Genomic DNA, 21358 nt, shown 5'->3' with positions numbered 1-21358 from the left:
AGTTGGTTTCTATTCTCCGGCTCCCATGTCATTATCTTTTAACATAGGAGCCAGAGAATACAAACCAACCAGCGGTACATTTGAGTGTATTATCTCAAAGATATTAAATCATTCATCATTTCCCTCGAATCACCACATCAAAATGAATTATTTAAAAAAGACAACATTTATTTCCAGTACAGATGCACATTTTTCCAAAAATAAATGAAACACAACAATTCTAAATTAGTCCAGCTGAAGCATGTATTAAACTCAATGCAACAACAGTGTAATCTCGATGGAATTAAACCATAAATCTGTCATCTCTTGTTTAAAATGTATTTCCCAGGGCACATTATACAACATACATTTAATCCATCACATTAATAATGCAAAGGAGAATACTAACAATAGTACTTCAATAATAATAATAATAATGTGTATAATGTGCTGTACAACATTAAGTACAACATTAACACACACATATTTATATATATAAGGTATGTATAGCTTGTTCCACGACAGCATCAAACTTCTGTCATGGTCCTCAAAACTGAATCATGAGCAGTTTTTAAAAGCTGTTTGACTAAGAATGATTAATTTTTGAATCTGGCATTGCTAGTTTTGATTCTAAACATCTGATAGAAAAGAAAAGAAAAAAAAAAAAAAAGAAAAAAAACATAACATGATTGCTATTTGGATGTTTGCAGTGTAGCGACGCCCCTGAGCAGTTGCAGTCAATTCCAATGTACTTGGCAAATGTTTTGTTTTTATTTTATCCGTGTGGTGGCACCAGATACTCTTTAATCGGTAATGACAAACGGAGACATAATTCATTTATAGCATTAACAAGATGACCCATTGAATTCATTTTGTGAGTGATGACTGAATGTATTTTTAGTTCAGTGCCTATATATAATATTAGTATGACCAAGTTTAGAGGCTGTCATATATGTGGATCAACTTACTTTGTTATGTATTTTCAGCAGTTTCAATATGAAAAATAACTTTTATATTGATTTAATAGATGATCAAATCAAATGGTCAGATGACTGTAAAAATAAATCTGCATTGTTTATCATTTTGATCTTTAATTCATAAAATTAGCAAAAATCTAACCTTTCTTTGAAGAAAAAGAATTGAAAGTGGGGGGAAAATCACATTATGAAATGCATGTTTTTCTCCAAAACATGTTGGCCACAACTATTAGCACCTCTAGAATTTTTTATGAGTAAAATATCTCTAAAAATATTCCCATTCATATTTACATTTTTTTTTTAGCACACCAGAGTGATCATGAACATGAAATTGTCATCCATGATTTCCTGTTCCACAGGAGTATAAACATGAGGAAAGACAAAGTCCAAATTCCCTTAATCATTCATCACAATGAGTAAAACCAAAGAATATAGTTCTGATGTGCAGCAAAAGATTGCTGAGCTTCACAAAATGGAAAGTGGCTATAAGAAAATAGCTAAAGCATTGAAAATCCCCATTTCCACTATCAGGGCAATAATTAAGAAGTTCCACAGCTGGAAAATTGCAGAGATTAGTTGAGTCTTGAGTCTCAGAAAGCCAAAAAAAAAAAAAAAAAAATCAAACAGCACCTACATCCCCACATTGGGAGGGTTTCAAGAAAAATCCTCTGCTCTCATCCAGAAACAATCTCCAGCATATTCATTTATCAGACAAGACTGGAACTTCAAATGGGACCGGCTTCTATGGTCAGATGAAACTAAAACAAAAGAGCTCTTTGGCAGCAAACCCACCAGATGGGTTTGGTGCACACATGGATAAAAAGCACCCCATGCCCACCATTAAATATACTGCTGGATCTTTAATGTTGTGGGAATATTTTTCTGCTAGATGTCCTGGACATCTTGTTCAGATACATGGTAAAAAAATTCACTCTAAAATATCCAGATAGAAATTTGTTTCCCATTCACAATGGGAAGTGCCCAGGCAACATTGCCCAGCAACATTGCTCAAAAAGTTGCCCCGTGGCATGGATATCATTCACATTTATTATAAAGACTTATTGCAAAACATTTCATTGTAGCTGAATACCATGATCAAAGGCTAAAGAACACTTACACAAGGAACTTTTGCCTGTGGTTTAAAAATACCTTAGCAAAAACACTAGCCTAACTAATATAAATTTCAAGCATTATTAAAGACAAGTAAACACTCAGCAATTAACCATCTGATATTGTTAATTTGGTCATAAGTGACCGAACACTTGAAATGTAACATTTTTTATTTATTTATTTATTTTTTTTGTTCAATAATATTTTTTTTCTTTTTTGTCAATTTTCATACCGTGATGTACTGTTATACCTCTGCTACTCTAATAGCTTGTTGTTACTGACCAGAAATTAAATACTGGTACATGCCTCTTAAAGAATATATATATATATATATATATATATATATATATATATATATATATATATATATATATATATATATATATATATATATATATATATATACACACACTATACAGGCTCGCAGAAAGTATTAGAAGAACAGCATATGTATGTGTCATGATTCTCCTTAAGGAATGTCTCGGTGTGTATGTTTTGTGTGGGTGCGTGGCTGTGTGAAATGTAAATGAGTTGTGTTTGCATGTGTAGGTATGCTCATGAGTGCCAGTATGCGTGTCTGCACTCTCTCTGGAGACGTTTGAGTTTGTAGATATGTCCTGTCAGTTCACTGTGAGTATGTGTCTGTATCTGTATGTGTGTGAGGGAGAGCACCAGGCCTGTGAGGTAGACTGTGCTGTATTGATAAGACAGGAAGCTTGCAGCGGTGTGTGACTTTGGCCCTCTCTCTCTGCAGGTAAAGGACCGGAGACTCTGTTCGCAGGGCATAAGCTGAATGACAATGAGTGGCACTCTGTGAAGGTGGTGCGCCGTGGGAAGAGCCTGCAGCTTTCTGTTGACAACGTAACCGTGGAGGGTGAGCGGAAGACCTCACACACACTGTACATGTACTGTATATGGACACATGGACACTTATTACAGTTATAATCAAGTCATGATGCAGTCTTAATCTGTCTGTCCAAGTATACACTACGATTTAAAAGTTTGGGGTCCCTTTGAAGGAAATTAATACTTGTATTTATGCATTAAATTGATAAAAATTTGATTGACATTAAAGACAATTCCAATTTTAAAAACGATTTATATTTTAAAAAATGCTGTTCTTTTGAACTTTTTATTCAAAGAGCCCAGAAAAAGTCAGTATGTACAAAACTTTTTTTCATTAAGGATACTTTAAAAGTATCAGTACTTTCAAATGATTACAGAAAATTTCTATTTCAAATAAATGCTGTTCTTTTGAACTTTTTATTAATCAAAGAATCCTGATATAATCCTATCAAAGTCTACTAAGCAGCACAATAGTTTCAACATTGATAAATTTTATATATATATATATATATATATATATATATATATATATATATATATATATATATATATATATACATATATACAGTATATATTGTAATTCTGTTTTTGATTAAATGCACCCCTGGTGATCATAAAAAACTTCTTTCATAAACATTAAAAAATCTCACCGACCCCAAATTTTTGAAGTGTACATATGATACAGAATGCACATTACATGCAATTTAAAAAAGAAAGAAAACATTTTTCTTTAGTCTGAAAATAATCTTTTAATGTGCACATAAACATTCTTACTATATCCTAAGCATGTGTGTGATCCATTAAAGTAATTGGTTAAACGCTATCTCAGACATTTTGACCATCATTCTTTTTCTGCAGCGAACCACTGGGGTGGGTTAAGGTGTAAGGGATGGGTCAACAGTGTAATTATAAATGTAATTACGGAAATTAATTGCAGATTTAATTACATGCAGGTATTTTTTAAAATAATAGTATAATGCAAAAACATATATGTACACAATATGTGCGTTGTATCAAATGATTAATTTAAATGTGCATAGTAGTTAAGGCCACTTAATGTAAAGTAGGACCTTGAATTCGATTGTTTCTAATTTGTGTATGAATCATTCAGACTGCTTTTGTGAACCAAATCATGAGAAAGTGTGACTCAAAAGAATAGTTTGTTCACAATGAACGATTCAATATTTTCAGTGAATAATGACTTAAATTTCAGTACGTTCCTTATAGAAAGTTATCTTTGGATTTTCACATTCAGTATGCATAGACTTGACACTTAAAACATTGTACCTAGTTAGGGCAGCATGTTTTATTTATTTATTTGTCATTGTGGTGACAACTGAAAGATTATATATAGAATAGTTTTTCAGGTTAAGATTCATCTTGCACATTGCAAGTTCAGCGTTACAGCACATCCAACTCTGAATTGAACATCAAAAGCTGTACTTGCCTTGGGATGGGCTCAGGCAGCACGCCATTCCCTCATATCATCAGTTCCCAGACCTGACTAATCGAGCGTGTTTGGTTCCGCCACAGGCCAGATGAGCGGAGCACACACGCAGCTGGAGTTCCACCACATAGAGACGGGCATCATGACTGAGCGGCGCTTTATCTCAGTCATGCCTTCCAACTTCATCGGCCACCTGCAGGGCCTCTCTTTCAATGGCATGCCGTACCTAGACCAGTGCAAGAATGGTGACATCTCCTACTGCGAGCTCAATGCCCGCTTCGGCATGCGCCGCATCGTGGCCGATCCGGTCAGCTTCCGGAATCGAGCCAGTTATGTGGCGCTGTCCACCCTGCAAGCTTACGCCTCCATGCACCTCTTCTTCCAGTTCAAGACCACCAGCCCCGATGGTCTGATGCTGTTTAACTCTGGAGACGGCAGTGACTTTATCGTGATTGAGCTTGTGAAGGGGTGAGTTGGTGAACAAAATAAAAATGAAGTTGTGATTATAATTCTGCACCAAAGTTTGAATGACTTACCCTACATTTTTAAAGACCCTATTAAAATAAAATTCAATTTTGTGGCATTATTTAATTGTCAAAAATCCCTTTTAGCAGATATACAGATTTAGAATTTATTTTGTAGTAATTATATACTATTATAATATTTATTCATATTTTGTAATAGCTTTTGTTTTAATATTTTGAGATTTCATTTTAATTTTAGTTTGTTTTATTCTTTTTGTTAGCTTTATTTATATCAGTTTTAGCTTTGTTAGTTGCCAAGGAAACATTTCTAAGTTTTGTTTAATTTTATTTACTTTTTTATTTTTATCTTATATTTTATTTTATTTCAGCTTCATTTCATTTAATGAAAATAGTTTTTAATAGTTTTAATTTTAGTTAAAAATAACACTGATGTACAGTCTTTTTGGTACTGTGAAAATGTATCAAAAATATTGATGACACATCTTGCACTACACATATTTTTGTCCAATCAAATGTGATTTTGAGTGAAAAGCCCCTCCTCCTGCATTAAAAAATGAAAACATTTTCCCCAACCTTTCTATTTCAATAAGAATTGTGCTTAGAAAATACAATTTTACAGTGCCGTAGTTGCATTGTAATTAGTCAAATAAGTTCTGAGTATTATTAATGAACTACTTACTATAGAGTTATACTTAGGGTTAGGGTTTGGTTTAGGGTTAGTTACTTGTAATTATGCATAATTTACTGTTATTACTATGGTAAGTACATGTAGTAATGTGTAACTACAGCACTGTAAAATAAAGTGTTACGAAATTATGAATATCAATTGATTTCATGGGGACATTTTAAATAGCAAAACTGTAGGACACAGCATTTGACTCCACCCTCTGCTGCTGAGAATAAAATTTACCAATAGAATTACCAATCTGAGTAAAAGATCATTGAATAAAATCTGGTCATTATTAAAGGGCTTTATGGCTTAGTCAGAGGAGTGCATCACTATTGTCCATGCTCGTATTGCTAGAGAAAACAGCATTAAGCATTAAAATCATATTAATAAAAGCCATTTAATTAAACTATGAAGTTAAGATGGGAACTATAAAGAAGAGATGAGAATAGAAGATTTCTTAACATTGCTGCACAAATAAGGACCTAGAAATTTCAGAAATAGGCAGGGTATTATGAAATGATAATAATGCTGAAAACTACCTGATGGAGAATAGAGAGAGAGATGAAATTATAGTGCAATATAAAGTTAAGCCTTAGAAGAGCTATATGTGATGAAAAGCCTGAGGCCTGAGAGACGGCGAGAAAGAGACCTTAGCTGAAAGCAGAGTTTCCTGAACTATTCTACAGCACTACAGTAAAGGAAATTATATTATTCTCTGAGTTGTAAGCTTGCAGTCTCATTTGAATGTGATGAAAATAGACGGTGTATTGGAAGACAACACTTCTTCATATTGTGTGATCTTTGTTGGCTGTGCTCAAGAACATACAGCATGACTAGTGAATTCTGAATCAGGAACAAATGACTCTTAGAAGTTGGCTTGTTTAATGACCCCCCCCCCCCCCCCCCAAAAAAAAAAAAACGGGCTTTGTTCCAAAAACTAGTGAGCCGCGTTTGAAGGCATCATACGTGCTCAGAAGCTAAGCCTTTTCCAAAAGGCAGGCATCTTAATTATGCTGCCGACTAAGACTCCATGTTTTGGCCAAATGCAAATAAAAAGTCTTTAACCCAGCATTTGTGTGTGCTATGTATTTTTATGTTTATTAGTGTGTGCTGTTAGTCAAACTCTGTTGAAAATGAGTTAAGTTTCCAGTGTGGAGTGTTTCAGTGAGCATGCTGCCTTAGAAGGCAAAAGTCTATGTAGGCATTATGCAGCAAGATGGTTCAATAGATTTTGGAACAGAGCTTGAATCTGTCTGATGAATCCTTCACTGAATCTGACTTACTTACTGAACCACTGCACTCAAAATGTCTTGAACTTATACAGTACTGAAATATGTTGTATAACAATGTGCAGTTATAAATATTTACATACACTATGTTGTCAAAAGTTCTGGGACGCCTGCCTTTACGTGCACATGAACTTTAATGACATCTCAGTCTTAGTCCGTAGGGTTTAATATGGAGTTGACCCACCCTTTGCAGCTATAACAGCCTCAACTCTTCTGGGAAGGCTTTCCACAAGGTTTAGGAGTGTGTTTATGGGAATTTCTGACCATTCTTCTAGAAGCGCATTTGTGAGGTCAGGTAGTGATGTTGGCGAGAAGGCCTGACTCACAGTCTCCGCTCTAATTCATCCCAAAGGTGTTCTATCGGGTTGAGGTCAGGACTCTGTGCAGGCCAGTCAAGTTCCTCCACACCAAACTCGCTCCTCCATGTCTTTATGGACCTTGCTTTGTGCACTGGTGCGCAGTCATGTGGAACAGGAAGGGGCCATCCCCAAACTGTTCCCAAAAAGTTGGGAGCATGAAATTGTCCAAAATGTGTTGGTATGCTGAAGCATTAAGAGTTCCTTTCACTGTAACTAAGGGGCCAAGCCCAACCCCTGAAAAACAAGCCCACACCATAATCCCCCTCCATCAAACTTTACACTTGGCACAATACAGTCAGGCAAGTACCATTCTCCTGGCAACTGCCAAACCCAGGCTTGTCCATTGGATTGCCAGACAGAGAAGCGTGATTCGTCACTCCAGAGAACACGTCTCATGTGGCGTGCTTTACACCACTGCATCCGACGCTTTGCATTGCACTTGGTGATGTAAGGCTTGGATGCAGCTGCTCGGCCATGGAAACCCATTCCATGAAGTTCTACACACTGTTCTTGAGCTAATCTGAAGGCCACATGAAGTTTGGAGGTCTGTAGCTATTGACTCTGCAGAAAGTTGGCGACTTCTGCGCACTCTGCGCCTCAGCAACCACTGACCCCGCTTTGTGATTTTACGTGGCCTACCACTTCGTGGCTGAGTTGCTGTTGCTCCCAATTGCTTCCACTTTGTTATGATACCACCAGAGGTTGCGTTAACCGAAAATGTTCAGTCATTGATGGAATTTTTTTTGCAGTGATGGAAAAATCTGAAGGCCATCCGTCGAGTTCAGTCTCCAGATTAAAATGAAAACGATGCGTTTGATTACACACAAGCAAGCACCCAATTTAAGTCCATTTTATAATAATAAAGTTATAATACTTATACTTTAATAATTAAGTTTCTATTCCAGTTCGTTTTGTTTTAAATGGTTTGTTTTGTTATTTTTTCCTGCTGACTATCAAGTTTATGGTCAACGAATGGCTTTTCTGAGGTATAATATTACGTGACATTGATTGAACTGATTAGGACGTGATACAGATTTTGGTAAGCTACTGTATCTTGCAACATATTTTCTGATGTTCATTCATGTTTATTTCGTTCTGTAAAGTAGTAAAGAGGAAGGGATGGGATGATCGCTCACAATCCGCGACAACTGTTCAAGATGAAAACTGAAAAGTGACGCACAGCCTTTGTTCAGCTTTCTTTTCATAATGTAAATAAATGCATAGCCTAGGCCCGTTTGCTTATCCTGCAAGATCGTGAATAAAAATGAAAATATGGATGTAAAAAAGAAACTATTAAACATCTTATTATCATTAAAATCTAAAAATTAAAATGACTGGTAATACTTGGTTATGACGGAATTTTTACTATCCTGTCCGTCAAAATTAGTACTATTAGTTTATTAGTACTTATTAATCACATATTAATGGCTTATTCTGCATGACCATATTCTACATTCTTTAATCCTACCAGATACCTAAACGTAACACTACCTTACCAACTATTAATAAACAGTAATTAGGAGTTTGAGACAAAAGTTTAGTTAATAGTTAGTTAATAGTGAGAATTGGACCCTAATATAAAGTGACCAAATAATTTAATATTATTTACAATAATAAAAAAAGTCAACAAATTAGTTCAGTCTTTAAAATATTGCAGTACTGTTTGTTACCAAATTAGGATTGTAATTTTTAGTTCAATTATGGTTTTAAACCCTTTGGAGGGTGAGTGTGATTCTATAGGAACCACTGAAAGGAAGAGAGAGCCCTTGAGGTGGTAAACAAGTCTTTTCTTATACTCTACCACCCATATGATATTATAAATATGAATACTGAGACATTCCCACTGACAGCTCAAAGTTCATCTTCAGTACATTACACAGATTGTTGGCGATACCATCCTTCAGCATACAAACATCAGTCCCGAGAGAGTTGAAGCTCAAAGGCCTATTCTGACAGAACTAACACACAGTTGTTTCTGTAGAAGAGTGAGATGCAGATGATATTGCAGAAACTCCCAGAAGACAGCAGATATTTGAGGGATCACATGTAAGCAGCTAGTTTAACACATTAGAATATGAGAGACATCCAGATGAAGTTAAGCCGCCACGCTAAACAGCGCGGTTAAGTTTGCGATTAGTTAAGCGACATTACTTGGATGTGAATCATAGCCGTGGGAGGGTGAGTCAAGTCGCATTATAAGATTCGCACATTTGTCTCCTTGGCATTTAGTTAAAGGTACAAGGAGGAGGAGAATCGCTTGATGAATCACCACAGGATAGGGGCCATATTTAAATTTAAACAAATTCTGCACGAGTTGCTTTTGGTTATGCGTAAATACTGATCAGTATCTGCTAGGAATCTGCTCACCGTGAGCTATTCTTTGACGTTTAAGCGCATGACTCTGAGACAACTGTGTCTGCTTGTCAATCAAGAGCGATTTCAGGGGAATGATTGCGTGGATTGCTATTCTTAGCCTTGGATACTGTAATCAGCTCACGAGAAAAGTGGAAATCCATTTCAGAAAGATAAAGTAAGCACTGGTGATCTTGATGAAAAAAGAGCAACTTTTAATCACATGTAATGTAAGTGTTATTTGATTAACGGTATTCTATTTATTGGCAGCTCGCTCTGTTCTCAGCCCACATACCAAAGCCGCCACGTGGGAGATCCGCAGTCTCGGATCAGATATTTTTCCCACCAGCCTAGTAAAAGATTTCTCAGTTCAATCAGACTGCTAATGCCAAACATAGCAGGTACAACAACCTGATTTGCTCTATACATTTTATTCCATTGGGCAAAAATGAATAGTGAAAGAGGGGGAAGGTGGCTCAGATGTTTAACTTCCTTAGCCGCAGTGGTCCAGAAAGCCAGTCATTCAGTAAGCAATTAGACAGCAGGTGGCCTTGCCTCTCACCAGAGTCTGCACAAGCATGTGAAATGAGAGAGCGCTAATGAGTGTGCTCTCTCTCCAGTATTTTGATGCATGAACTGAGAGCAACTACTAGCGTTTGCAAAATCTAATGTTTATAGTTTGAATAAATATTATGCACTGTATATCTCCACGAACTTGCCAGTATCGACCACGACTGCAAAGTTTTTTTCACATTTAGACATTTCAGACAATTCAGTTCTAAGCCACATAAACAGTTCAGAGATGAATCACAGTATTATATCTTTCAACTGGAAGAAAAAATGTATTTGAAAAGTGGAAAAAAGGTAAGAGACAGTGTTTTATGAGGGATTGAACTACTGCTGCAGTCACTATTGAGCTGTTGCTTAAAGTCTCAATTCTATGATAAAAGATGATTTCTCATAAGGCATATTTCACTGCTCAACAAACCAAAGCTTATGGTAGGTCTTTCTTGAAAGATTTGTAGATTATCCAACCTAGGTTCATTGATAAAACTTGCCTGTGGAGACATTTCTGAAAAATCATATTGCGTTGTTTTTTTTTTTTTTGCACATTTTGCAACACTTTTATATTCAACAGATAATTGTTAATTTATTACATTGGTGTTTGTACAAATTGTGGCAGTTTGGAAATTAAATGTCTGTTAGCGCCACTAAGAGTTAATGCTCTATTGCCTTTGAAAATAACATGAACCTAACCGATAGTAGGGGTGGAATGGTTCAGATTTCTCACGGTTCGTTTAGTATCACGGTTTTAGGGTCACGGTTTTGGTACAGTTTGGTATGTGCTATGTTCAGTAAAAAATAGGACAATTGTCAAATAAAGATAAAGAAAATGAAAACAAATAATCTAACTACAAAAAACAGCACAAATATATACATGCGAGCTACAAGATACAAATAAAATAAACAATTCTTTACAGGTTTTTCAGGTATATATAATCTTTTAGGTACAGAAATTGAATAAAGTAATCAAATATAAAATAACACTTCATATAAACTTCTTTGAATAATTAAAGTTGAAACATTATTGAAGTTACAAAAGCTATTCAGTCAAGAGTGATTTCTTCATCCTTTGTCGTTTGATTAACATTAAAACACATAGAACAGGAATATTAGACTGCTGTCCCTTTAAGACATAATTCAAAGATCCAGTACACTGATACTGATACACATGTGTTTTCTGTCTCATTTTTCTCTTAAGACATAACCTACTATTTTTGTTAGGATACTCGCTCTGATGGGCATGTTGACATAATTTTTGTGTTAATTTGTCCATTTAGGTGCAAGACTTGAAAGAGAATTTGCTCGAGATCTCTTTCACGTCTTACGGATGAATGTTTAAATTGGCAAGGTTTAAATGAATTTAGTTTAAACACAGATAGCAACGTGAGATGTTCAGGCTTCACCTGCACTCGCGCGCTATAAACACCCGTGTGATGATGGTCTTAGAGCTTTCGGCACATCATTGAACATTTGTTTACAACGAGTGACCGTTTTGTCCATGTTCTTTTGATCATCGCTTTTGTAATGTATGGGGAAACCAGAATGCGTATCCATCGACTGAAACATACATTAGCCGAATCCGTCTGTCTGTTTTGCACGTTGTTTTCAACAAACCATATTATAGATGCGTCTTCAGATTTGGGATGAGCCGCGGTGCAAGTGCGTGCCGTGCGTGGATAACCGAGCCGATTTTTAAAGCGTACTTAACCAATAGTATTAATAAAAGCAAATGTGAGATGAGATAACCAATTGCTGAAGCAACCATACCATTGTACCTTGCTTCTACAAGTATTTGAGCTCTTTAATTGTGACTCTGTCACATCTTGCAAGGTGTAGTGTAGGTAAGACACAGATGGGAGAACAGATGGGACTGAGAAGCGTCCGAGGTGGAGCCAGAGTTCCAGAGGACTGAGAAGGAGCCGGTGTGACTCAGGACCAAGGCAGAGCCAGAGGGAAGGCAGAGCCCGCTGGAGCCGAAGGGGTGGCGGGACGAAGTGCAGGCAGAGTAATGTCTGACCCAGCCGTAGCCGGAGCGACAAGGGAGTCCAGTGGAGCCGTGAGGATGATGGCCTCTGGTGGAGCCAAGAGAGAGAGGAGCCAACAGGTGGAAAGGCTGAGGTGGAGTGATGGGCACAGATGCTGGAGTCGGTGCCATGGGATCCACTTGACTGGGCAAAGCGGGAGACCGGAAGACCTGAGCCTTATCCACAGCATTGCGTTAGAGGAGAAGACGAGGGGCTGAAGGGAACTAGTGGAGGCAGGGCTGACAGACTGGCTGAATCATGCAGAGGAGGCTGTTGAAGGAGGCTGGGTGGGGACAGTGAAAAAGACACAGACTTGACACAAGGCAATGAAACAGGCTTTACATGGACCAGTGGCAAAGAAGGCACAGAATATTCAGAGCTGGGCAGGAACAGCGGTGACGAACGTACATCGGTGCTGGAAGGGACTAGTGGTGAAGAAGGTTCGTGGATGTGCAGGGGTGGGAAGCACTACCTCCATTTCCCAGTCATCAGCCATTCCTCTGTATCCAGCTCCACTAATACTCCCTCTAACATGGAGGTTAAAGCTGGCTCACATACTTGGTCAGACTCACTGTGGTGCTCTGGCTCTGGGACAATGGCTCCTCTCCTCTGGTACTGGCTCATTCATCGTGGCAGAATTGAGCTCCCTGTCTGCTGTGGGCTCTGGCTTCAAATCCATGGTGCAGGTTAAAGGCTAGCTGGTCTCTGGGCTTGATGATGTAAAGGGTGGTGCTGAGTGAGGGTAAGCACTCTTCAGACATCTGAAGATGGCTTCACTGCTGGTCTGTCTGGTAGGTCTAGAGGGCTGTGATAGTTCACCCGATCCAATAAAGGGATTTCAGCGTCTTTTCATCAAATGCAGTTCGCCTGGTGAGCTGGTAACAACAAAGATAGTATTCCATAAAAGGCAAATCTTCTTGGCTTGGGCAATAAATGTCGCTGAAATATCCATGTTCCCTTTCATTCGGTCATGTTTGACATATGTTGGAAATATTTTGACATATGTCTCACGACAGCTTGTGCTTCAGGGAGAGTGGCGACTCCATCCCAGGTGATCCATCTGATTTGAGACCTGGGTGGGTCTTGCGGAAGAGCAGTGACTGACCTTCTCTGCTTAGAGCCCTGACTTTCTGCTCCAAAAGTTGGGGGCGGACCAGGAGTCTCAAGCAGAGTGCTGAAAAGGCCAGCAGCAGTGGCGTGTTGGTAGATATCCCCAATTCGTACGTCGAACGAGACCGACTGAAAGGGAGCGTCTCAGTTACATATGTAACTTTCACTCCCTGAAGGAGGGAACGGAGACGTACGTCCCATCGCCACATTTGCTGTACCTCAGCTGTACGGCCGAGTCACTAGCTCGGCTCCTCAGTGGAAAAGCAAATATGCAGAGCAGCTGGATGCAATTATCGCATGCCAATGTGCATTGGCTTGTTTTAGTTACACTCAAAGTAGATTGGTCTTACAAAGCGATCCCCAATTCTTCGGTCAGTTCCAACATACATCTACATTCCCTCCTTACTGTAATCCAGACGTTTTCTGTTGTGGTCAGTTCTTCTGTCACGTCTTGCAAAGTGTGGTGTAGATAAGGAGCAGGATGAAGAAGATAAATACAATAAACTTTATTAATATAAGATTTACCATAACCAAACTAAGCTTGCATGTTAAGAACCGACCATGGAGAACTGAAACACAGGCATATAAATACTAAGAGTAAACAAAGATGATTGGATGTACACAGATGGAGCAAAAGAGGGAACCAATGAGTAACCATGGTAACAAACAAAAGGCTAATGAGTAACCAAGGAGACTAATAAGAACACAAGCAAACAGGAACTAAGCAGACAGCGTGAAAACAAAACCAAATTATACAAAACAGAATGTTCATGTTCACTATGTCAGAAAAGCCATACATATGGAGCTGGTTATGTGATACAGACATCAAAAAAATATTTGTTTATAAATCAGTTGTGTTGCTGTTTTGCTGCCACTAGTAATTTAAGCTGCAAAAATGTAGGTAAAGACACATTTTTCCAAAGAGCCTATGCTGTGATTATTGCTAAAGATCAGATTCTCTATTGAGAAAATGAATGCAGTTTTTACTTAGTTTTTACTTCCAGAGCATTTTGCACTCTATTGGCTGATAACTGACATGGTAGCGATATATTGTGCTCAACTAATATTGGCATACTAGTTATCAGCCAAAGCGCATTTATCACTGACAAATGTGTGTATAAAGTCTAAATATAAAAAAAGAAAGTAAAATGTGAATTGAAATCTACACATAAATAATTTCAAAGCAATAAATAATGTTTATTATGATATGATGCTGCCTTCACATGCTCTCAGAATTATCATAAATACAAGTTTCCTAGGTAAAAATTTGAACATGAATGCCCTCCCATTTCGAAACTTGAATGCGATGAGCTCGTAATCACGACTTCATAAGTGTGCACAATAGCACGTGAAGGCAGCATAAGGGACACTTTGCTGAAGACTGTAAACTGTTTACTGTGGTTGCACACAGAGCATCTGACAGGGTGGAAGTCTTGTTTGTGCCAGTATTTCAAGCCCTATTACAGATATTGATTTGGAAGCAGAAAGGCAGTATTGTCATCCTAAAGAGGGTTGCCTGATTCCACTGGGCTTTGTGATTGACAGGGGAACTGATGTATTGCAGGTACATCCATTATGTTTTTGACTTGGGCAATGGGCCGTCGCTCATGAAGGGCAACTCAGAAAAGCCGCTCAATGACAACCAGTGGCACAATGTGATGGTGTCCCGCGATGACAACAACGTGCACACGCTCAAGATCGACTCCCGCACGGTCACGCAGCACTCCAATGGAGCCCGCAACCTGGACCTCAAAGGTATTTCCCCTCTATATCTACACTTTTCAGAATCCTTTACCATGTACCTTAGTTAGTCAAAGCATATTCATATTTGAGATGCCTTGAATAATTTTTTTTTTTTTTTTGACTTAAAATGTAAAACTTTTTTTGGGTTTTGTTGGTGATATGCACACAGTTATGTAATAGTACAACTTAAATGGGTAGTTGACCCAAAAATGAATATTCTGTTATCATTTGTTCATTCTTATTTCACTACAAACCTGTATGACTTGCTTTCAGTGTTTTATGTCCATAAAATGAACCTCAGTGGAAACTAACTGTAACAATATGGTTACCAGCATTCTTCAAAATATCTTCTTTTGTATTTCACAGGAAAAAAGTTTGCATGTACATTTGGAATGACAAGAAAAAACTGGAAAAAGTTTACATATACTTTTGGAATGGCATGAGTGTGGGACTGACATTTTATTTTTGGGTGAACTATCTCTTTGTAAACTGCCTATTTGTACTTCACAGCCTCATTTTTGTTAGCAACGCCCTAACAACCAGTCAGAACACCAAATATTTAGCTACGCCTTAGCAACCACCCTTAACCATGTTATAAATTGTCTATGCCCATCAAGATACTAATAGCTTTAAAGGGTTAGTTCACCCAAAAATGAAAATTCTTTCATTAATTACTCACCCTCATGTCGTTCCACACCTGTAAGACCTTCGTTCATCTTCGGAAGATATTTTTGATGAAATACAAGAGGTATATGACTTGTCCATAGACAGCAATATAACCACCACTTTCAAGGTCCAGAAAGGTATTAAAGACATTGTTAAAAAAGTCAATGTGACTGCAGTGGTTAAACCTTAATGTTATGAAGTGACGAGAATACTTTTTGTGCACAAGAACAAAACAAAAATAACGACTTTATTCAACAATTTTTCCTTCAGTCTCATTATTGGCTGGCTCCTGCATTAGCATCACACCCATGTGTCATTGTGGTCACTTGAACTCAGCCTTGGCCAATACTGAGCCCGCGTTCGGACGTAAACACAGAAGCACTGCAATGTGTTCGCTGTGACAGGGAAGAGGAAAAATTGTTGAATAAAATCATTATTTTTGCACAAAAAGTATTCTTGTCGCTTCATAACATTAAGGTTGAACCACTGCGGTCGACTGTTTAAACCATGTCTTTGGTACCTTTCTGGACCTTGAAAGTGGTGGTTATATTGGTTATAAGTCATATACCTCTCGGATTTCATCAAAAATATCTTAATTTGTGTTCCGAAGATGAACGAAGGTCTTAAAGGTGTGGAACGATATGAGGGTGAGTAATTAATGACAGAATTTTCATTTTGGGTAAACTAACCTTTTTAAGGACATTATATAAAACATAGAAATGTTTAAAAATATATTCTTTAAAAAATCTGAACAATAAATTCTTCTGTATCAGTTCTTTAGATTTATTACAATTTAAATAAAATATATTATAATTTATTTTAACTTAAAAAATACAGGTTTATTTTTGAAAGAAAGAAACAACATCATAAGATACAGTATATTATATAAATATATTGAGCATTTTTATATTGGAGGGTCTTTGAGGGACCCTGGGTCAGAAAAAGATTGACAGCCCCTGGAATATGGGTTGTACAAGCAACTTCCCTTTGTTCTCTAAGAAATATTTTCAATCTTCTGGTATTCAGTATAATAGATCTTTCATCCATCATTACACTCACTTTGGTTGTTTAGGCTCAAGTCTTACGAATATTATATCTTTCTTAAGTACACTTAGATACATATTTGCAGTTTTACGCTCATCTTGGGTTTGATTTCAAACTCTTGCATTCAACTTTAATGAGTATCTCTCCTGATGGGTATTTACACAGCTCCCAGCTCCTTGTTTAAATCATGTTGCTTCTGAAATCTACCTTCCAGTACTTCTTACTTTTGCTATCGTTTTTCACTGTTTCGGCTGTAATTAGAAGAACAAAGAGCAGCGCCTACAGGGGAAAGAGAAAAAACAACAACAACACACCACTGACTTTGCATAATGTTTAGTGCTTTCAAACCTGCTTTTGCTATCTTAAGCAGGTGTTGCTTGACTCTGGGCACAAAAACAAAATTCTATTTCACATAAAATGTACGAATATGAATCTCATGTATATTTAGTTCTTTCCTTGTGTGTGTTGAAATGAAAGATTTTGATTGAAAAGACATCAGCAGTGGTTGGCATAGCAATATCTTAGGCTTTTCACTATTCTGAGTTTTAACTGGCATCTTAGTAGAAATCTTGGCAGGCAGTCCTTAGTTTTGTGTCTTAGTCGACACTTGTAGAAAGCTGAGACGAGTTCACATAAAGAAAACAGAACCCACTTTGTTTGTCAAGACCACATAATCTAACCACTGAGCAAGTAGATGTAAGGAGAATTGGTTGTGTGTTTTTTTTTTTTTTTCTCTCAGAGTCTGCCGCTTTTCTCTGCCGATTGGCTAGTAATGTGGTAGATTGGAACCAAGTAAATGAAATTAGTATAGTTACAGTACCTGTCTAAACTTTGGAGAAAAAAAAAAAATGTTTTTGAAAGAAGTCTCTTATGCTAAGAATATTTCACCTGCAGTATTATTACTTACTTAAAATAATATTTTCTATTTTAATACATTTAAAAATGTAATTTATTCCAGTGATGACAAAGCTGGATTTTCAGCATCATTACTCCAGTTTTCTTTCAGTTTTCACTGTATTTTTGATTAAATAAAAACAGCCTTGGAGAGACTTCTTTCAAAAACATAAAAAAAATAAATGTTTTTAAAACTTTTGACAGGTACAGTATATTTATGACTGTGTTGTGCCAGCAGAAGGAGAAAAAATGTCTTATAATCAGATGCTTTATGCATTCTGGTTTTGTCGAGAAACATGAAGATGCCAGATTTTAGCATTTACATTTAGTGCGTTTTCTTATGGGTCAATCATATGATAATTTGTTGTCATATTTTGTACTTATTTATTCAGTGACTTGAATATACCTTTTCTATAATTAGCATGCGTTTAGTTTCTAAATATTGTTTTCAAGTTGTGTGGTACAATGAACATAAAGGAAAGAAAAAAAAAACACAAAACAGGAAATGTCATAGAAAGAACCCCTGCAGATCAGAGCCGCTGAAAGAGAGAGCTGCGACAATTTTTGATCTCACGGCCACGCAGTCACATGGTTTATGAGCTCTCAATAGTTCCAAACAAATCTGCACTGTCTTTTGAGAAGGATAGACGGCAGCTTCACTATATTTGCAGCAATTTCTGGTAAATTTTAAAGCATAATGAGTATTGATTACTACGTTGATGACATTTACAGTAGCATTTTATTCTGGGGAGTGATGGAGAGACAACAATATGTTTGTCTTGTATTTAAAGGGTTAGTTCACCCAAAAATAAAAATTCGGTCATTTATTACTTACCCTCATGCCGTTCCACACCCGTAAGACTTTCGTTAATCTTGAGAACACAAATTAAGATATTTTAGTTGAAATCCGATAGCTCCATGAGGCCTCCATATAGGGAGCAATGGACACTTCCTCTCTCAAGATCCATAAAGGTACTAAAAACATATTGAAATCAGTTCATGTGAGTACAGTGGTTCAATATTAATATTATAAAGCAACGAGAATATTTTTGGAGCGCCAAAAAAACAAAATAACGACTTATTTAGTGATGGCCGATTTCAAAACAATGCTTCAGGAAGCATCGGAGCATAAATGAATCAGTGTATCGAATCATGATTCAGATCGCGTGTCAAACTGCCAACGGCTGAAATCACGTGACTTTGGCGCTCCGAACAGCAGATTCGACACACTGATTCATTATGCTCCGAAGCTTCATGAAGCAGTGTTTTGAAATCGGCCATCACTAAATCAGTCGTTATTTAGTTGGGTTTTTTTTGGCGCTCCAAAAATATTCTCGTCGCTTTATAATATTAATATTGAACCACTGTACTCACATGAACCGATTTAAATATGTTTTTAGTACATTAATGGATCTTGAGAGAGGAAGTGTCCATTGCTCTGTATGGAGGCCTCACGAAGTTATTGGATTTCAACTAAAATATCTTAATTTGTGTTCTGAAGATTAACAAAGGTCTTACGGGTGTGGAACGGCATGAGGGTGAGTAATAAATGACAGAATTTTCATTTTTGGGTGAACTAACCCTTTAAGCCTCAGTTATTCATGTGTCACACTCTTACTTTGGTTCTATTAATTAAATATAATAAATGTTCTATATTTTATTTCAGTAATATTTAATCTTTTATTTATTTTTTTAACTAAATGATATTTGTGCAATAATTACGATCCATTAATGGCCATTTAAAATATATATTTTCTCATTTTTTTTATTATTTATATTACAATTAGTGCAGTATTTAAGGTTAAAGTAGAGAAAAGGTTTTTAAATTGTAATGCAAGCCTGTATGGCTCTTTAATAAATTTACATCTATATACATGGCTGTAGGTCTAGTCGCTCAAAAGAGTATTGCTGATCATAATTTTCTTTTTTAGGTTTTTGCATTTGAATATATATTTAGACACTATCAAATATTTCTGTGATTGGCTACGTTGATCAAAGCACGGGAGCGTTCGAAAGCACAAGGAAGTGTTTGAATTTGAAAGCGGGAGCATTTGAAAGCAGGCATCTATCAGCTGACTGGTCCGTGATAGACGCCTGCTTTCAAACGTTCCCGTGTGTATCTGTGCAAGCGCTCGATGAAGAGCGTCATTGATGACTATTTACAAAATTTGTGAAGCATTGGTCATTGAAGACAATGACAGACATATCCGATGAGCACGTGAACACAATGACCAATCAGAGGTGTTTATGAATCGTTTATGAAAGTGTCACATTTTTAAAATTTCAGTACTGACTTGGTATCGAAGTAGGTACTTTTGACAACTCTAATCATAACTAATGAGGGGCTAGACAAGATATGTTTTTTCTTGTTTTTTATAGAACTCATTCAACCTCCTGCAGGGAGAGAAGGATGGCAGAAAGACTAACAAGTGTTTAAATATGACAACTGGCATCTGGTGGTTATGTTAGCTATTAAAGTGTTGCTTATGTAAGCTAACTGAAACTATCTGTTATCTGAGGATAAACATTAACTATAACACAGCTACATAAAATAAAATAATGAACTAATGTGTTAAAATGCAATAATTTCATCAACTTACCAGTAAGTGTGCTTGAGAAACACTGAAATGAATGGAGTTCAATGCTGGAATTATTGTGTTGGAACTATTTTTCATCCCACAACACGCCTTACTTCCACATTCCTCAATTCCTATCGAACTCTATGGGAGCATCACATCTCTGTTTTTCAATGCCTCTGACCGTTGTTTATGCCAAATTCAAACACATATATATACACTAAGTATTCAAACACTAAGTGAAAATAGCATATTTCCCTAATGATAGATGCTATAGAGTGCCCCAGGGATGACGCGTTTTTGTAGGCCAACCCGGAAGTTAGCGGCGCACGGGTTCCCTCGATTGAAAGCCTATGCATTTTTCCCATAGACTTTTGGAAAATCGCAGAAAATAAGCTGTGTTTAACAAAGGGTTATGACACTTACACGTTTTGTCTATCAAGATCATCTTTACAAGTGAACACAACATTTATAGATTTTGAAGCCTAAATAAAGTCGTCAGATATAAAAGGCTAACAGTAGGCTATAAACGGACTGCAGCACACCATGGTCACGGATGAACATCACCACCATCAAGCTTCCTCAAACTTTATTTAAAAAACAACTTTATTTAAAAACATGCTCGCTGATTATGATATGCGCTGTGTATGAATACTTATCCAATTTTTCATGAGAAATGCTGTCCAAATGTCCCGTTTTTAATGATGACGTCTAAAGTCCCCGCCAAAGGAAGTAGTCCCTTTTAGCAATTTGTTAGCAACCGCCGATTTTAAGACACAGTAAAAGTTAAAAAAATCACAAGTGGGTTATAACTGGTGTGTTTTATATCATAGATCAAAACGTGAAAGTATTTAGAGGCTTTGTTAACCACAGACCTTATTTCAGGCAATTTAGCAAAAACCCATTAAAAAAACCCAGACTTTACAGCGTTGGAACCGGAAGTCCAAAAATGCTAACTCGCTTCCGGGTTTTGCCTACAAAAATGCATCATCCCTGAGGCACTCTATTTACACTAAGTTAAAATAGCAATATATTCTATGTACACTAAGTGACAATAGCAGGATTTTTTTTAGCGATATGCTTTTTACACTAGGTGAAAATAGCGATATATTCTATTTACACCATGTAAAAGTATCACTTCTTTGCAATAAGAGTAAATAGTAATTATGCTATCTATACTTTATATTGGCAGATACTATTTGCACCACAGTAGTTTTGTACAT

At 36.9% G+C, this 21358-nt stretch overlaps 1 protein-coding gene across 7 annotated transcripts in view; it reads left to right on the top strand.

Moving 5' to 3' along the window:
• Window positions 1–21358, top strand: part of nrxn2a (neurexin 2a) — a 516409-nt gene that overhangs the window by 222941 nt on the left and 272110 nt on the right. For all 7 annotated transcript variants that reach the window (XM_048167611.1, XM_048167610.1, XM_048167609.1 and 4 more), the window contains 3 exons: window positions 2821–2940; window positions 4446–4827; window positions 14777–14967. In XM_048167611.1, the coding sequence (XP_048023568.1) occupies window positions 2821–2940; window positions 4446–4827; window positions 14777–14967 (693 nt within the window). The remainder of the gene's footprint in view (window positions 1–2820; window positions 2941–4445; window positions 4828–14776; window positions 14968–21358) is intronic.

This window comes from Megalobrama amblycephala, linkage group LG18 (assembly GCF_018812025.1).
Source record: "Megalobrama amblycephala isolate DHTTF-2021 linkage group LG18, ASM1881202v1, whole genome shotgun sequence".
NCBI lineage: Eukaryota > Metazoa > Chordata > Actinopteri > Cypriniformes > Xenocyprididae > Megalobrama > Megalobrama amblycephala.
The sequence above is the reverse complement of the archived record's forward strand: the minus strand, read 5'-3'. Positions and strand labels throughout refer to the sequence as shown.